At 49.6% G+C, this 19,079-nt stretch overlaps 1 protein-coding gene across 1 annotated transcript; it reads left to right on the top strand.

Moving 5' to 3' along the window:
• The first annotated feature begins 1,012 nt into the window (after positions 1-1,012).
• On the top strand, positions 1,013-14,339 carry LOC132340951 (zinc finger protein 883-like). The gene is made up of 4 exons (XM_059872200.1): positions 1,013-1,839; positions 3,482-3,695; positions 10,886-10,951; positions 11,115-14,339. Exons 2-4 carry the CDS (start codon positions 3,596-3,598, stop codon positions 12,707-12,709), a joined length of 1,761 nt encoding a protein of 586 aa, XP_059728183.1. The 5' UTR covers positions 1,013-1,839; positions 3,482-3,595; the 3' UTR covers positions 12,710-14,339.
• The last annotated feature ends 4,740 nt before the right edge of the window (positions 14,340-19,079 follow it).

Genomic DNA, 19,079 nt, shown 5'->3' with positions numbered 1-19,079 from the left:
CAGCGCGGCCATTGGTTGATGGGGGGCGGTGCGCGCTGCTATTGGCTGGGAGCCCGCGCACGCGGCCTGGGCGGGAGATTGCCAGTGCAGAGCGGCAGAGGAGGAGCTGAGGTGGGGTCGGGGGCAAACTGGGGGGGGTTTGGGGCGGGTTTGAGGAGAAACGCAGGATTTTTGGGCGCATTGACGGGAAATAGGGGTTGTGCGATGGGTTTGGGGGGAAGGAGGGGGTGTGAGGGGGCTTTGGTGGGTCTGAACCTGCTTTCGGAAGCTTGGGGGAAGCTTTAGAGGGTCTAGAACGTTCTCAGGTGGGTTTAGGGGGATCTGAGGGGAATTGGGAGGGCCTGAGGGGATTTTGGGGGATTGTGATGGGATCTGGGGGTTTCTGAGGTGGGTCTGGGGGGAACTTGGGGGAGTCTGAGAGGATTTCCTAGGGTTTGAGGGGGATTGAGGGGTCTGAGGGGGATTTGGGGCAGTCTGATGGATTTGGGGGGGGGTCTCAGGTGGGTCTGGGGTGAATTTTGGGGAGAGCTGGGGGGTCTGAGGGTCCTGGGGAGCGTTTGGGGGTCCGGAGTGGTCCTGGGCCAACCTTGGGGGGGCTCTTGGGGGTTTGGGGTTCCTGGAGTGGTCCTGGGGGATATTTGGGCATCCCAAGGGGTCCCAGGCCCACCCTGAACCGGGGTCTGGGGGTCTCAGGGGGAGGGGGCACAACAACCTCAGGGGGAGGTTCCCCCTCCCCAGTTTTAGGGGGGTCTCCCATGGTGCCCCCTCCCCAAAAAGCTCCTAGGGTCCCCTGAAGTGGCTCCTGTTCCACCGGCCGGTGCCCCCGATCCAGGAGTGTGGGAGTTTCTGGGGAGATTTGTGAAGATCTGGGGGTTTACAGAGGGTTTTTGGGGATTTGTGACTGGTTTTTTTAGGCTTTGGGAGATTTTATTGGCAGTTTAGGGGGAATTATTGGGTTTTGGGGGGGTTACAGGATTTTGGGGTGTTTTGTGGATTTGGGGGGTTTTGGATTTTGGTGGATTTCAATAGGGTTTTGGGGGGTTTCTTGGAGTTGGATTTATTGAAATTTTTAGGAGTTGTTTTAAATTTTGGTGGGTTCCACTGGGAATTTGTGGGATTCTTGGGGGTTTTGGAGGGTATTTTGGGATTTTTTGTGATGTTAGGTGAAATGAACAGGGCAGGTGATATTCCTCCTTTTAATGCCTTTTTTAAAGTGATCAGCTCAAAGTGGGGTTTTGGCAGATCTGGGGAGTTCTGCCGCCGCTCCCAGCAGTGACTCAGAAGAGGAGGATTTGCAGCTCTGTCCCCTAGGGGCCAGAGCCCGGAGTCCTGTCCTCGCAAGAGCAGTGGGGGTATACCCAGGTTTCTCAGTTTGGGTTATCAGTCCAGGGGGTCCTGTGTCCGACTGGCATCATTTTTAGTTGGGGCGAGGAGTGACCGAGGTTTTCAAGCATCTCTGCCGGCTTCGGACCTCGGCCCTGCTGTCCAGACACCACCCTGACTTCTCAATTCCGCTTTGGCTCGTTTTTTTTGGGGTATTTTCCAGGATTTGGTGAAGGTCCCGTCCGAGTGCAGTTTATGGTTTGAGATAAATTTGCATGTCTCCTGAGATGCAAATTTCTCCCTCTCTCCACCGTCTGAGGGGAGGTTGTCATCCTCCTGGCAACAGGCTAGGGTGGTTCTGAAAAACAAGAATTCTCCACAATAGAGAGTTAAACGGTGGTACTTAAGGATACTCAAGGGGTGAATCCAACATTTCACTAACAAAGAACTCTTGGCCAGCGATCAATTCCTAGCTCAACTGAAAACTCCTCTGCAGCTCCTTCTCTTAAAAAAAAGGTAACTTTTTTGTTCATAACAGTCCCCCCCTATTTTTCTTTGATCGAGCTTAAACCTAAGCTCGCATCAACTTAAATTTTTTGTATTGATTATAAATTTCCTGAGCAGTCTTGTAATCATAGTTACTTAACTTTGTTACATTCTTTGGTTTCTTCAGGTTGGCTTGAACAGCAGGTACTACTGTTTTAAAGGCACAGAGACATAAGCACAGAAAAAAAAAAGCAATCCTCCAAGTATACACACAGTGGGGAAAGTCCCCTCTCCCCATAAATCTTTTTTGAAAGTCCATAGGTTATCCCACCAACTGGAATCAAGTGTAGGAGTTTGTTCTTGGTTGTTTACATGTGCTAATTTTCTTATCTCGTTTGAGTGGTTTCTAATAATTGCATTCTTTATTTCTAATACTGCCTGGAGCTTGATGATTTTATTTAACATAGATATCGGGGTCTGAATTGGGCCCTTACAATTTTGACTTCTCTCAATTTCTATTGTACTTTGCTTCTTCTGTTTGGTTTCTCTTAAATCTTTGTATATAAGAACTCCTAAACTTGATCCAGACTCTTTATGTAATGAAGAGAAATGTTGTGTTATCATTCTAGTAGTACAACCACCAGACCAATCTTTTGACAATTTAGTGTGTGCTGTAATACCAGAGATCAAAACCAGGGGTTTAGGGCTTTCCCAACATTTACACAGTTCTTTCATTTTCCTCAAGGGGTTTATCTCTTTTTCAGTACACTCATATGCTTCATAGTAAATACTCTTGTCCCTTTCTTTTTTCTTAACAGACAAAACTGCTAAATACCTTTTACAAACCATTTTTGTTACCACTTTTACCATCTCTTGTCTTTTTACCAGATTTACCAAGCTTGCTTCAGTAACATCACGTTCAAAGCTCAAACCGGCTTCTCCTACAGGGCACTCTCCCAGGAGTTGCTGCATAAAAGTGGCAGTATTATGGGCCATCCATCTTTTCTCATCCTTTTCACAAAAGACCAGTTGGGAGAGGTTAACAGATTTAGGGTTAAAACTTGTATGGACTCTTGACAAGGAGCTTATTTCTCCCTCCTCGAGGGGTTGGTAGCACTCACAGCACGGCTTTCCTGGGCTCCCCAGAGCACCAGCAATTAAAGCCATCATTACTACCCTTCCCAAGAGTCCGGTATGGGTCATCTTACACAGCATGCCCCCACCCGGTCTTGCCTCTTGAGGATTTCACTTAGAAGAAGTTTTCTTTTTAAGCCCTTCAAGAGTCCTTTTTTTTTTTTTTTTTACCCACTTCTCTGGTTACCTCTCTTGGTCTGTCCTTACTAATTTTTATTTCTCCTAGGGAGGGTGCTTTGTAGAGGATTACCTTGGAATGTTTGTTTTTGAGTTGGGGGAGCTTACCCAGAATTTTTACCAGAATTACTTAAACAATTTTTTTTTTTTTTTTTGGTAACATTTTACAAACTTCATTTAAACACAAAACTGTCTTACAACACTCTTAGATATGTTGATTCTGATACCAATCTATTTCCTCATACAGTTCAGTCTTTTTGACTCTTCCTTCTGAGCGTCAATTTTAAGTCTTTTGGTCCTTTTATAACAGTATACCCTGCTGAATTGACTTGTGATATGGTTGACTCTTGTCCTGAGTTAGGGGGTGAGTCATTTAGTCCAATGCTAGAAGGTGAGAGGGAGAAGGTGAATCCCGGTCCAATACCAGAGGAAGACTGTGGTGTAGATTCTGGCCCGATGCCAGAGGGAGAAGCTGATGTTGAATCCTGGTCCAATACCAGAGGAAGACAGCGGTGTGGATTCTGGCCCAATGCCAGAGGATGCGAGTGGTGTGGATTCTGGCCCAATGCCAGAAGGTGAGCCAATGCCTGGAAGGGAGAGTAGTGTGGGATCTGGTGAAGTGGGTCCAACTCTTTCTTCTGGTCTGCACAGTTGAATTAGCAATGAGGAGTACCTGAAAGGGGCTTGCAAGTATAGGCATTAATGATTTCTTTAAAACTCAAATCTCCTGGGTTAATGTTATGTATAATTGGTTAATTTCCCTCTCTTCTATAGCTTGCATGTTTCTCTCAACTTTTTCATACCTTGTAATTTGCAAGGAATCATATTCATTTCTGTTAGCTAACTTAACTCCAAGATAATGTTTTGGGAGTTCTCTTCTGGTATGCCTTTTTCTTCTTTTTTTTTTTTTCTTTTTTTTTTTTTCTTTAACTTACTAGTTTTCTATTGTATTTTCAAGATCTTATCTACTCATCTTTTGCCTCTGTTTCTCAATTTCACTAACAGCTTAATAACTACCTTTTTAATCACTTACACTCATAACAAACTTTTTCACACACTACTTTTCAACACAATACACTTCCCTCTAAGGAGATGTGCACAATCCACATTACCCGTACTTTCATTCATCTACATTCACTCAATTTCTCATTCACCTTCCCACATTCCTTCACACTCTCAAGACACATAGTGCATCTCTGCAGGCCATACACACACTCTTTGGCTGAAGCCCCCACCTGCTCAGGGACTAAAACCTGGTTTGCAGGTCACACACACACCTTCAGCTAAAGCCCCCACCTGCCCAGGGACCATAGCCTGATTTGCAGGTCACACACACACCTTTGGCTAAAGCCCCCACCTGCCCGGGGACTAAAACCTGGTTTGCGAGTCATGCACTCTTTCCACTGCCCCTCACTTCCCACCCGCCCGGGAAGGTGAGGCCGACTTTGTGTGACTTCACTTTCACACACTACAAGAAAACAATAAGGTACCTTTTGATCTCACATCACTTATTACAAATTTAGGTGTTACTGCCCAATCTTGGTGCTATTGGATATCTCTTCACCCAGCTGTTTTGTCCAACCCTAGATGTCTTTGAGCATTGTACTATATCTTCTGCTACATTGTTAAGACAGGCTTTATGTGCTCTTGTATTTATCACAAATTCAAATCCTTCATTTAGGGATCTCCTAAAGTATACCAAGGGCTCCTCTAGATGTTACATCGGGTGTCATAAACTTTAAAGCCCTTGACCCCCCTAATAATCACCCCTAAGAATCCTCCCAAAATCATCTTGTTCTCTGGCTATTGCCTCATCAGTACTGACCTTTCTGCAAAACTTTCTTATGTGACTTATCCCTCCACAATAATAGCAGCGCCTGATTTGAGGTCTCTCTATTCCGCTCACACCTGACAGTACTGTCCTATCCTTGCCTCCTCCTGGTGGTGGACCCTCGGATCATGGGATAGAGTCGTTTGCCCCTACACTTTCTCTAGCTACTGCAACCATGATCCTGGCTTTGGCCTTTGCTCTTTCTTCGTCCCTCCTTAAATACACCTTTAATGCTTCTCTCAGTAATTCATTCATGTCCTTCTCTTGCCAATCTTCAATCTTTTCCAGTTTTCTCCGTATATCAGGCCAAGATTTGGTAACAAATTGGACCTTTAGTAACACTTGGCCTTCCGTGGTGTCTGGGTCTATTTTGGAATACAGCTAGGAGGAGGTAAAGGGACAGCAGTAGGAGGGGGAGAAGAGCCTGCATGCATATTAAGTGGAGCTTGAGAAGGGGTAGTGAATTTAGCCTGTGGAGTAGGCGCTTGTGGTGGTGCAGAAGGAACTGAGGGAGCTGAAGGGGGGTGGTAAGGGAGTGGTTACTAGGGGAGATACTGGGTCTACCGCAGAGGAAGCCAAAGGGATAGAAGGAATTACAGGAGGTGGTAATGAGATAGCAGCCGGAGGAAAGGCCGGATCTGCTCTTTGAGGTGCCCGAGGAAGAGGATTATAAGGTAAAAGGGCACCCGGCGGTAAATAATCCAGGAGGTCCCATCTTTTACTAATTCCAACATCCCCTCCTTCATTCCCCTCTTTCTTCCTCTGGATCTTACAAATTTTCACACCCTCATCCCCGATAGCATTTTTTAACCAACAATCTACATACAATAATTGCTCGGGTTCAGTGTCCTCCTGAGCTGTCAGATATTGACTCAGCTGCTGACACATCCACTTGTCCTTTGTCCCACACCAGGGCCATCCCCCCTGCACTTCTAATTCTGGCCAAACTTCTACACAGTAATGGATCATCTTAACCTTACTAATCCCTCTGTGGCCTCTATAGAATCCCATCTCTCTAACAGTTCCCCTAAGGGAATATTGGGAGGTATATTCCTCAACCTCTTGCCGGCTTTCTTGCTGTTACATCCTCCCATTTTTCAGGTCTCAACAGAAAAACATCTCAAGAAAAAATTGCCTGAAGCTCAGGACTTTATATTTATACTACTGCCTGATCTCTTGACTGCCTAACTTAATGTCAGGTCTTATGTCTATCAGGACTTTAAACACGAAACCCCGGCCCAAGAGCCCGATTCGTGCCTGACTTCCTTTGTCAGGAAAAACCACTGCCTGATTTCTCAGGACTTAAAACCCGGCTTCCTTCGCCGAGGCCTGACTTCCTTCGTCAGGACTTAGTTTGCATGCCACTCACACAAAATTCCTCCGCACGCCCGGAGCGGGGGGGCCCTCCTTCCCCCTTCAGAGGCTCTCACTCACACTAATTCCACATGCTTCCCTCCGTTCCCGGCCGGCCCCCTCGCGGGAGTCCGAAAACGTGGTACAAGGAGGTCCCACTCGCTTCGAGAATCTGAGCTACCAGTCCTCGTCTCATTCACACTCCACTCACTCGCCCCCACTCCCGCCGCCGGTATTTTCTCACCAATCCGGCACTCCTCAGCGTCACTGGTCCTGAGCTGATCTTCTCTGGTCCTGATAGCTAGCTGTCCTGGAGGTCGCAGGGTGGGCGGCCGTCCCAGTCCTGTTGTCCTCTTCAGGCGTGGCAATCCCGGACGAGGCCCCAGCTGAAATAAACAGGGCAGGAGATTTTCCTCCTTTTTATGCCTTTATTAAAGTGATCAGCTCAAAGTGGGGTTTTGTCAGATCTGGGGAGTTCTGCCGCCGCTCCCAGCAGTGACTCAGAAGAGGAGGATTTGTAGCTCTGTCCCCTAGGGGCCAGAGCCCGGAGTCCTGTCCTCGCAAGAGCAGTGGGGGTATACCCAGGTTTCTCAGTTTGGGTTATCAGTCCAGGGGGTCCTGGGTCCGACTGGCATCATTTTTAGTTGGGGCGAGGAGTGACCGAGGTTTTCAAGCATCTCTGCCAGCTTTGCACCTTGGCCCTGCTGTCCAGACACCACCCTGACCTCTCAATTCCGCTTTGGCTCGTCTTTTTTGGGGTATTTTCCAGGATTTGGTGAAGGTCCCGTCCCAGTGCAGTTTTGGGTTTGAGATAAATTTGTATGTCTCCTGAGATGCAAATTTCTCCCTCTCCCCACCGTCTGAGGGGAGGTTGTCATCCTCCTGGCAACAGGCTAGGGTGGTTCTGAAAAACAAGAATTCTCTACAATAGAGAGTTAAACGGTGGTACTTAAGGATACTCAAGGGGTGATTCCAACATTTCACTAACAAAGAACTCTTGGCCAGCGATCAATTCCTAGCTCAACTGAAAACTCCTCTGCAGCTCCTTCTCTTTAAAAGAATGCTAACTTTTTTGTTCATAACATTAGGTCAATGTAGGTGATTTCTGTCAAGACAGGATGGATTTTAGGCTCATTTGGGTGATTTTAGGCCATTTGAGGCAAGTGTAAACACGTTTGGGAAATTTTGGGCCCCTTTGGTTGGATTTTAGACCCCTTTGGATAATTTTAATCCTTTTTGGCTGTTTTTAGGCCAAACCTGGTGGATTTTGGCTGCATTTGAGGCCCTTTTGGGTGATTTTAAAGGAAACCGGGCCCTTTTAGGACCATGGCTCTCCTTGGCCGGCCCCTTTCCCCTCACAGTTCCGCCCTTTCCTTGCCCCCTTTCCCCTCAGGGTTCGGCCTTTGGGAATGCGGGAGGAGGAGGAGGGAGGGAGAAAGAGGCTGAGTGGCAGCAGGAAACAGCTGGAGCAGGAGAGAGGGAATCCTGAAGTCATGGCAGCCCTGGGATCATCGCCCCCCGTCCCGCAGGTGCCCGGGGAGGGGGAGCTCGGCCCAAATCTGCCAGGGGGTGCCTGGGTTTGGGGTTTTTTGGGGGGATGTTTGGAACTGACAGGGCTCCAAAGCCGAGCCGCAGATTGCCCTCGGGGGGACATCGGGGGTTGCCGGGAGGTGTTTTTGGGGGGTCCTGGCGTCTGCAGTGGCTGCTCCCACTATAAGCCCAGTTGGTCCCTCCATGTGCTTCCAGTTTCCTTGGCACTCCCAGTATGAGCCCAATCTCTCCCAGCAGGGCCCCAGTCACTCCCACTCTCCCTCAGCGTGTTCCCAGTTCCCCCAGCAAAATCCCAGTTGCTCCCAGTTTGGTCCCAGTCACCACCCATATGGTTTCAGACACACCCAGAACATCCCAGTTGCCCTGAACATTCTTGTAGTCATTTCCAGGCACTCCCAGTTACCTCAGTGTGGCTCCCTTGCCCCCAGTATTACTCCAGTTGCTCCCAGTTCCTCTAATTCTGTCCCCAATTGGCTCCCAGCATGGGCCCAGGAGCTCCCAGTAACCCCCAGTCAGGGTCCAATCACACCCACTCTAATCCCAGTCTGATTGTAGCCACTCCCAGTATGATCCCAGTCACTTGCCGTCAAATTCCTGTAGCTCCCAGTCTGATCGCAGTGCCCCCAGTGTTATCCCAGTGACTCCCTGTCTCTCCCAGTATATCCCAGTCAGCCCCAGCATGCTCCCAGTCACTTCCACTTTCTCCCAGTTGCTTTCAGCACAATTCCAGTTGCTCACAGCTACTCCTTGTCAATCCCAGTATGATCCCAGTTGCTCCCAGCATAATTCCAGATGTTCCCACTTCCTCCCATTATGATTCCAGTTGCTCCAAGAATAATCCCAGTCCCTCTCAGCAGGGTTCCAGTCATGCGCAGTTGCCTCCAGAGTAGATTCAGTTTCCCCAAGCATTGTCTCAGTTGACCCCAGCATGATCCCAGCTGTTCCCAGTGTGGTTCCAATCCCCCCAGGATGCTTAGAGACACTCCCAGTATGTTTTAGTTACCTCAGAATGATCCGAGTCTTACCCAGTTACTCCCAGTTTGCTTTAGCATAATCCCAGTTTCTATCTGTTGCTCAAAGTGTGGTCCCAGTTTCCCCAGTTGTAGTCTTAGTCCTCTCAGCATGGTTCCAGTACCTTCCAGCTCATCCAAGTTGCTCTCAATATGTCCACATTTTCCTCCCAACATGGGTCCATAAACTCCCAGTAACCCCCAGTCAGGATCCATTCACACCCAGTATAATCCCAGTATGATGGTAGCCACTCCCAGTATGATCCCAGTCACTTGCAGGCTAATCCCAGTTGCTCGCAGACACTCCCAGTCTGATGCCAGTGCCCCCAGTGTGATCCCAGTTTCTCCCAGTATGGGCCCAGCTGTTCCCAGTGTGGTTCCATCACTCCCCTATGGTTACAGACACTCCCAGTATGGTCCCAGTTGAACCCAGTTGCCCCTGCTCTAGTCCCAGTCACTCCCCAGATGATCCCAGTCCCTCCCAGCATGGTCCCACTCACTCCCAGTTGCCCCCAGCGTGGTCCCAGTTGTTCCCAGTGTGATTCCAGTCCCCCAGTATGGTTACAGACACTCCCAGTATATCCCAGTTGCCCTCAGCATGTCTGTAGTCATTTCCAGGCACTGCCAGTGGCCCCAGTAAGGTGTTAGTTATCCCAGTATGATCCCTCAGTCATGCCCAGAGTATCCCAGTTGCCTCCAGCATGCATCCAGTCCTTCCCAGTTCCTCCAGTTTGCTTGCAGCATGATCCCAGTTTCTCTCAGTTGCTCCCAATAGCCCAAAGTGTGATCCCAGTTGCTGCCTTTCAACCCCAGTGTGATCCCAGTAAGCTCCAGTTTGATCCCAGTCACATGCCAGCCCTCCCAGTGTGGTCCCAGTATAATCCCAGTTGCTTCCAGTCTCTCCCTGTATGGTCCCAGCTGCCTCCAGCATGGTTCCAGTTTCTTCGTAGATCAACCCAGTCAGTCCCAGTATGATGCCATTTGCTCCCAGCGTGCTCCCTGTCAGGCCCAGTATGGGGGATGCTGTGCAGGGTGTGTTCCCAGTCGCTCTCAGATACTCCCAGTATTAGTCCATTCCCTCCCAGTATGATCCAAAGATGAGCCCAATGTGCTCCCAGTCCCTGCCAGTATGAAGCAGTTGTGCTCCACATGGTTCCAGTTGCTCTCTTTCACCCTCACTTTTGTTCCCAGTATCTGTGAGTGTAGCCCAGTTCCCTCCAGCATATTCCCAGTCAGTCCCAGTTCCTTCCAGTATGATCCCATTTGGTCAGAACCACTCCCAGTCAGCCTCAATGCAGTGGCACTCAGTGCCAGTATGATTCCAGTTACTTCCAGCATGATCCAGTGTATCCCAGTATAAGCCCAGTTGTTTCCAGTCACCGCCAGCATGCAGCCCATTGCCCCCAGTTGGGTTTTTTTGGGGTCAGGATGTTTAGAGAATGAAGAAGTCTAAGGCTGAGTGGAAAAGGCCCCTTGGAGGGACATTGGGGGGTGCCGGTGGTGGCTGCCGGCAGAGGCAGGCTGGAGGAGCAGAGCCCTGTGTCCCCCAGGAGCCCAAAGTGGGGAGCCCAGAGAGGGGGTAGCGCCGCCATTGGTGGGACCCTCAAGAGCCTGGAGAGGGGCAGGGGGGACTCCTTGGAGCCCCTGCAGCCCAGAGCCGAGAATGAGGGGAAAAGGGACCCGGGAGCCCAAACAGCCCTGGCATCCCTAAATGGGGAGGGCAAAGAGGGGGGAGCTTTTGGGATTGCTGGGACTCCCAGCAGCCTGGGGAGGGCGGGCACTGAGGAGAAGGGTGACCCCCAACCCAAGCATGATCGCCAGCAGCTGGGACACGGGGGGAGCCCTGAAGAGCAAAGGGAAGGGACCAGGGATGGGGAACTCCTGGGAGGCTTTTTCAGGGCTGAACCTTGGTTTATGGAAGGTTTTTCTGGAGCCCAGATTGCTGGTGACTTTTAGAGATGAACTTGGACAGAGGGACTTTCAAAGTCCACGTGCTCAACTCTTGTTTTCCCCAAACCAGGATTTCCCATTCCCAAGCCCTGGGAGGCTGTGAGGAAGAGGAAATTGCCCCAGGACAGTGAGGCAGGTGAGGAGGAAGTCAGTGCCCCTTTCCCCCTCTGTCCTGCTCCATCTCCCAGCCCAGCACGGCCCCCGGCTGCAGGACAGCCCCACTGCTGGTGCCATCCTGCTGAAGTTGACCTGGGGGGAAAGAGGCAAATCCCATCCTGTCCTTGTCCTTCCTACCCCAGAGCAGGAGCTGAGTATGGAGAGCAGGGAGGACAAATCCCCGAGGCAGAACCTGAGGGAAGAGGCCGTTTTGAGCGACTCCTCGGCACAGGAACCCAACGGGGAGGAAAAGCCCTGGAGATCCCGCACGAGGAGGGGCTGCAAACGCAGATCGCAGGGATCTGAGGGGGAAAGAGCCAGCCTGGGCCAGGAAAGCGGCCGGAGATCGAGCCGGAGCTCGGAGCTGGTGATCCATAAGCAGGTTCATAATGGGGAGGAACCCCACAAGTGCTCAGAGTGTGGGAAGAGCTTCAGGTGGAACTGCCACCTGATTGTGCACCAGAGGACCCACACTGGGGAGAGGCCCTATGAGTGTGGGGAGTGTGGGAAGAGCTTCAGCCGGAGCTCTAGCCTCATCCACCACCAGAAGATCCACACTGGGGAACGGCCCTACGAGTGTGATCAGTGCAGGAAGAGGTTTCAGACCAGCTCCAGTCTCCTCGTGCACCAGCGCACACACACAGAGGAGAGGCCCTTCCGCTGCTCCGACTGCGGGCAGGGCTTCAGGCACAGCTCCCATCTTGCCATGCACCAACAAATCCACACTGGGGAGAGGCCCCACGAGTGTGGGGAATGTGGGAAGAGCTTCAGCCGGCGCTCTACCCTGATCCACCACCAGAGGATCCACACTGGGGAGAGGCCCCACCAGTGTGGGGAATGTGGGAAGAGCTTCATCCAGCGCTCTACCCTGATTCACCACCAGAGGACCCACACTGGGGAACGGCCCTACAAATGTGGGGAGTGTGAGAAGGACTTCAGAAGGAGCTCTGAACTCATCAAGCACCAGAAGACCCATACTGAGGAGGGGCCCTATGAGTGTGCAGAATGTGGGAAGAGCTTCAGCTGGAGCTCCCAGCTGATCAAACACCAGATGATCCACACTGGGGAATGTCCCTACCAGTGTGATCAATGCAGGAAGAGGTTTCACACCAGCTCCAGTCTCCTCCAGCACCAGCGCACGCACACAGAGGAAAGGCCCTTCCGCTGCCCTGACTGCGGGCAGGGCTTCAGGCAGAATGCCCATCTTGTCATGCACCGACAAATCCACACCGGGGAGAGGCCCCATGAGTGTGAGGAATGTGGGGAGAGCTTCAGCCGGAGCTCCACCCTGATCCGCCACCGGAGGACCCACACTGGGGAACGGCCCTACAAGTGTGGGGAGTGTGGGAAGAGCTTCAAACAGAGTGCCTATCTGATTCAGCACCAGAACATCCACACTAGGGAACGGCCACACAGATGTGGGAAATGTGGGAAGTGCTTCAGACAGCATTCCCACCTGATCCTCCACCAAAAGACCCACACTGGGGAGAGACCCTACAAGTGTGATAAATGCAGGAAGAGGTTTAAGACCAGCTCCAGTCTCCTCAGTCATTATCTGATTCACTCAGAGGAGAGGCCCTTCTGCTGCTCCGACTGTGGGAAGGGATTTAAGCGAAACTGCACCCTCATCACCCACCGGCGCATCCACACCGGGGAGAGGCCCTACGAGTGTGAGGAGTGTGGGAAGAGCTTCTCACAGCGCTCTCACTTGAACAAACACCAACGGAGCCACCAGTAAGGGAAGCCCTGTGAGTGCCCCAAGTGCAGAAAGAGCTTCATGCGCTGCTCCAGCTCTATCCCCCGCTGGAGGAGCCATGTTGGGCAGGGCCCTGGTGCCCCACATTCCCAGTGATCCATGGTGGGAATACCCCTGTGTGCTTATCCTTTTGGTTTGGCCTTAATTTGCTTGTGCTTCATCTTTATTTCTTAAAAACAGCCATAACAGTGTTAAATGAAATAAATTGACCAAAAATATCTGAAGTTCCACAATTTCACAGGCAGTTTAGGGGGAATTTAGGACCTGGGGATGCATTCTGTGTGGAGTGCCCCTGTTGCTAAGAGGCAGGAACTTGATCTCACCCTTCTTGTGTTGCTAAGATCTCCTCCCTTTACCCAAACCCCAACTCCACCCCTTGGATACCCTATAGAAACCCCATGTCTCTGCCTTTTCCCTGTCTTTTGGGGGTAAGAAATGGAATTCTGGAGCTTTCTGACACCAAGCACCGTCTCATTTGTTCCTGGCACCGGCAGCTGCAGCCTCCCTGGACACCATGAACTCTGGAGAATGGGGGCAGCCAGTGAGGACAGGTCCTGGATTGCAAGATAAGTGTGTGTTGTGTTTGCCATCTGTCAGAGGTGGGGCAGTTATCTTCTGTTCATTGGGCAATTTTCTTTATCTCTTCCAAACCAATCCTCCCTCCAGGATATATCTTCTGTCAATGGGCCATTAATTATTAATTATCTTCTGTTAATGAGCGACTGAGTGTCACTGCATGGCTGATAAAATGGTATCATCCCATTGGGAGGTGCTCTGCCCAGGGGGAGGAGCCAAGCGATTCTAACTGGATAGAATCTGAGGTTTGGAACACCATAGCAGCCTTTTCCCTCTGGATTCCTAGAGGATCAGCCTTTTCCCACTGGATTCCCAGAGGAAGACCAGGCCCATCTACACCTCCTCTGGTTGTTTAGAGGAGAACTCCACCTTTCTCCAGGATCCCTGCTCCAACAGAGCCACACCTGGCACTGCAGGAGGGCTGCAGCCACCATTGACTGGGACTGTTGCCAACACCCTGAACCACAGGATGTCAGGTTCTGTTCTGACTCTGTCAGTGCTTTTTTTGTTTGTACTACTGCATTTGTATTTTTAACTTTTCTTCAAAAAAGAACTGTTATTCCTATTCCCATATCTTTGCCTGAGAGCCCCTTTCTAAATGATAACAATTCAGAGGGAGGGGGTTTGCATTTTCCATTCCAGGGGAGGCCCCTGCCTTCCTTAGCAGAAACCTGGCTTTTCAAAACAGGACAATAACAAAGTTAATTTAACACCACAGATATAAAATCCGTTTTAATATCTGTGAAAAGCCAATATTATTGTTATGTATCCATAACAATAGTGACTCTAAAAACATGGGGGTAAAAAGCTTACGGGGAGGGGAATTCCCAGTAAGGGGAGCAAAATTCCCAGTACTTGGACTGGGCCATGGGACTGACATCCACCATCACTCAGCGAGAGGTTTATTGTTATGGATACATATTATAATATTGGCTTTTCATAGATATTAAAATACATTTTATATGTGTGATGTTAAAGTAACTTTGTTGTAAAGATATAATTTTTATTTCTGCTGTTAATAAAGCTTCATGAAATAGCTGCTTGTGTAAAATGCCTGCTGGGATGGGATAACAGCCAATGCACACAGGATGAGGACACCTGTAAGATCTGCAAGGTATCAGCACTCCCCATCTGAAGGCAGTGTGGACCAAGGGGCAAAAACTGGAGGTGATAAGAATGGACTAAAACCACAACCAAGGAATCTGCATGCTCTGAAAAGGCAGATCTGAGGAGGAGCCATGCTAAACAGTTCTTGGAACGTGTAAACTAGTTTGGGGAAAAGTTTGCTATGCATGAGGGTCTATGAATATGCAACAGGCTGAAGTAAGGGAAAAGGTATTTCAGGGGATCCCCAAAGGTAACAGGGTGCTCCTGGCTGAGTGCCAAGATGCACCCTGCCGTAATAAGCTTTGCTCCATGGTCCTGGTCTCCCATTGTCCTTTTTAAACTTTTTACATTATCACAGGAGAGTGAACGTGTTTTTCATGGGAGGGATTTTGAAGAGCTACAAGTGGCTAATCTGCCTGCAACAAGGACCATTCCACGGGCTCTTGTCGCTTTCACAACACGTCTGCTGCAGCTCATGGAGGGTAAAGCCCTGGAGGCTCCTTGGGGGCGGTTATGGGCAATTGCAGGCAGCGCCTCGATGTCCTGGATCAGCGGTGCCCTTCCTGGGAACCCCCACATTTTCCAGTTTCTGTGAAGCTGCCTGTGGCTGCTCTCTTTGCATCAAGCCTGGCAGCAGACGCACCTTCAGAGGCTTCGTCCTTGGCCTCAGCGTCTGCGTTGGACCCTGCGACTGGCCTGTCCCTCCGTGGAGGTGATGCAGCTTGACAGCTGATTGCAGGCGCCTCCCGGCTGACCGCTTTGAAATTCGGTGTTTTTCTGGGACACAGCATTTTTCAGGCTTCTCACTGGGGCTCGGAACTGACTCCCCCTGCACATGCCAGCGGCGTGGGGGAGGTGGCTCCCTGAGGTGCTTTCTCTGGCCCAAGCCTGGAGGGGGTGAGGGTAGTGCCAAGGAGCAGAGATCAGGAACACTGTTGTTTGCATCGCTGCGGCGGGAGGCGCAGTGGATGGCAGACATTGCTCGCTTCTTCTGGGGAATGAGGACGCCCAGATCCGGAATGAAGATCCCCAGGAAAGCTCCTCCTTACCAGCAGCCAGCATGTGCCGGTGGTTCTGGGGGGAGCAGGAGGAGGCTTTCGGTCACTCCTGCTGCCAAGGCACTGGCAGCATGGTGGAGGCGGGCTGTGAGAACAAAGATCCCGCCCCGCGGGCCGGGTCTGGGCTGTTTGGCTCGTTTCTCTGGGCCAGGGCCTCAGCCACACTCGCTGCTGGGTTTGGGGGCTTTGATCCCCCTGCCTGGACCCAGGCCACTGTACTGTGGGCCGCGTCTGGGGTCCTTGGTCCACCCACCGGGACCAGGGCCAGGGCCCCTCCAGTGTCCTAAAACCCGCTGTTGCTGTTTCCCATTCTAAGAAAAAGAAAAAGAAATGAATAAATAAAATAAAAAGGTGGAAAGAGCTAGCTAGCTCAAAGTGCTGGAAAGCCACAAGTCAGCCTCAGCCCAAGTGGTTTAATTAAGGGCTGTGGCCAGGGCATTCCAGAAATTTTTTCAATATTGTTTGATAATTATCAATGGATTTCTAAATAATTGTTGATGATTTTTCTTTAGCAGTTCTTTGTTTCAGGATTCTGCCAATCTGTTTCAGGACCAAAAGGGACCTTTCAGAGATGTCAAAGAGCAACATCTCCAGTCAATGGACCTTCTCCTGAAACTCAGCTGTTTGGACTTGAAACAGTGAACTTTTTTTGCATTGTTGTTTGGGTTTCTGATAATGTTAGCCTTGTTTTAGTGATATGATAGAAGTTGATCATGTTCTACAGGTAAAGAATCTCCTTGATCATTCCACATCAGGACTTGACTGAGGTTTTGATTGGCAACAGATAAACCTCTCGAGACGTGTTTGTTCTCTCTTCTGCATGGGCCCAGCAGAAGAATTACAAACACAGTTTCTTTTTATTTTTACTTAAATAAAAAAGGGTGAAATGTGGCAGTCATATTTTCTGGAAAAATTCCCTTGCCAGGATTCTTCCCCTGGGAAGCTAAGGAGCCTCAGAGAAAAAGGAAAACAATATTATCTCGTTTGCTTCTCCTGTGTTTTGCTGCTTTGGAATGTAGTTGGAGATGGTTTATCCAACAGGTGGTTGTTTCATTGGTTTCTGCTGTGAGTTTTTACTTACTGGCCAATTACAGCCAAGCTGTGTCGAGGCTCTGGAAAGAGTCCCAAGTTTTTCATTAGTATCCTTTAGCCTTCTGTAAGTGTCCTTTCTATATTCTTCAGTGTAGTTCAGTATAGTATTCTTTAATAAAATATAGTATCATAAAATAATACATTGGCCTTCTAAGAACAAAGAGTCGGATCCATCATTCCTTCCTTCAGCTGGGAACCCCGCAAATACAAGACTATATAACAAAATTACTTTAACAAATGGTCCCAGCCTATATTTGATCCCAGTCCTGTTGATCCCAGCATGTGTGGTCCTGATCCATATAGTTCCAGTCCACAGGATCCCAGTCCATATTTGATCCCAGTCTGTGTGGTCCTGCACACACTCCCAGGGTCTGGAATTCCAGTTCCCAGCCAGTAAAAAATGTTCCTGCCCTTGAATTTCTTTCCTGTCCTCCCAACTATTCATAATAAAATTATAAATCATTAATTTATAATAAAAATGAAATAAATTATAATAAAAATAAAATATAATAATTTCAAGTCTTCCTTTCAATACTTCAATAATGATTCAACCCAAAACAATAACTATAACACTACCAATAAATATAAATAAATTATATACCAATAATTATATACCATAGTTTTAACACAATAACTAATATATTTGAGATAAAAAACTTAAAAAACTAACATACAATCTAACACACCTTAGTTAAACAATTCATATTACAAATATACTAAACACAAAACCAAACACCACTATAATTTCCCATGCATTTTTACCAAACAATTAAACTTTAATAACACCCTTAAGTACTCTAAAAAATTAATATTATTTTTAAAAAATTAATTGACTCTGGGTGGTTTTATTAGGTCATAGGGTTTGGGATTGTTTGGGTTAGATGATTTTAAAATGGTATTTTTATAGGAATTGAATCAGCTGAGAAGGCGGCACTCTGCAAACAGAATGGACTGGAAATGAATGGGACAGAAATCAGTAACTCTGAAAGTTTTATTTGCTATCAAATACATCCCACCCACCCAGTCCCACACAATCCTCATCCCACTGCTCCAAACTGGGATCCCGCTTCTCCCAATCTCCTCCCAACTCCATCTCAGCCTGGCAGCTGTGGAATGGAGTGAGTTTGACCTCGGACAGAGTTTTTGTGAGGAGGGAACAAGCAATTTGAGGTGGGAATGAGCCCTTTTGAGTTAAAATTCAGTTATTTTCAGTGGGATTTGAGTGGTTTTGAGGTGAAAGTTCGATCCCACTCGGCTTTTGGACTGCAAAGACATAGAGAAGTGAAAAAAATTAAAGCCAAACCAAAAGGAAAACCTAGCCAGGTGCGTTAGCAACATGGATTACAGGGAATGTGGGGTACCAGGGCTGTGCCCAACATGACTCCTCCATTGGGGGATGGAGCTGGAGCAGTGCACGAACCTCTTCCCTCACTCGGGGCACTCGCAGGGCTTCCCTTACCGGTGCATCCGTTAGTGTTGGGTCAAGTTAGAGCTCCTAGAAAAGCTCTTCCCACGTTTCCCACACCCATAGGGCCTCTCTTCAGTGTGGATGCGCCGGTGGGTGATGATGTGGGAGTTGTACCTGAATCCCTTCCCGCAGTGAGGGCACTGGAAGGGCCTCTCCTCTATGTGACTCAGTGCAGGAGGAGATGGGAGTTCATCTGAAACCTCTTTCCACACTCGAAACACTCCTAGGGCCTCTCTCCAGTGTGGATGTTTTGGTGGACAAACAGGTGGGAACGCTGCCTAAAGTTCTTCCCACATTCCCCACACTCGTGGGGCCTCTCCCCAGTGTGGATGTGTCAGTGCTATGTTGTCTGAAGCCCTGCCCGCAGCTGGGGCAGTGGAAGGGCCTCTCCACTGTGTGCGTGCGCTGGTGCACGAGGAGACTGGAGCTGGTCTGAAACCTCTTCCTGCATTGATCACACTCGTAGGGCCGTTCCCCAGTGTGGATCCTCTTGTGCTTGATCAGGTTGGAGGTCTGCCTGAAGCTCTTCCCACACTCCAAGCACTTGTGAGGCATCTCCCCACCATGGAGTTGCTCATGGAGCACAAGCTCCGAGCTCTGGCTCCATCTCCGGCCGCTTTCCGAGCCCAGGCTGGGTCTTTCCCCCTCAGATCCCCGCCATCTGCATTTGCAGCACCTCCTCGTGCGGGATCTCTGGGGCTTTTCCTCCCCGTTGGGTTCCTGCACCATGGAGCCGCTCAAAACGGCCTCTTCCACCAGGTTCTGCCGCGGGGATTTGTCCTCCCTGCTCTCCATGCTCAGCTCCTGCTCTGGGGGAGGAAGGACAAGGACAGGATGGGATTTGCCTCTGTGCCACAGGTAAGGTGATGGAGATCCCCCCAGGGCTGTCCTGCAGCCGGGGGCCATGCTGGGCTGGGAGATGGAGCAGGAGAGAGGGGGAAAGACGCACCTCCTCACCTGCCTGGGTGTCCGAGGGCATCTTCCTCTTCCTTACAGCCTTCCAAGGATTGGGAATGGGAAATCCTGCTTTGGGGAAAACAAGGGTTGAGCA

This window comes from Haemorhous mexicanus, chromosome 34 (genome assembly GCF_027477595.1).
Source record: "Haemorhous mexicanus isolate bHaeMex1 chromosome 34, bHaeMex1.pri, whole genome shotgun sequence".
Classification (NCBI taxonomy): Eukaryota; Metazoa; Chordata; class Aves; order Passeriformes; family Fringillidae; genus Haemorhous; species Haemorhous mexicanus.
Note: the sequence above shows the minus strand (reverse complement) of the source record. Positions and strands in the feature narration are given on the sequence as shown.

Bases quoted from the DNA above. Each gene is read 5' to 3' on its own strand.
- LOC132340951 (XM_059872200.1), top strand. From the start codon at position 3,596: ATGTTGAATCCTGGTCCAATACCAGAGGAAGACAGCGGTGTGGATTCT. The intron at 3,696-10,885 runs GTGAGCCAATGC...TCCCCAAACCAG, and splicing joins TTCTGGCCCAATGCCAGAAG to GATTTCCCATTCCCAAGCCC. The intron at 10,952-11,114 runs GTGAGGAGGAAG...TTCCTACCCCAG, and splicing joins GCCCCAGGACAGTGAGGCAG to AGCAGGAGCTGAGTATGGAG.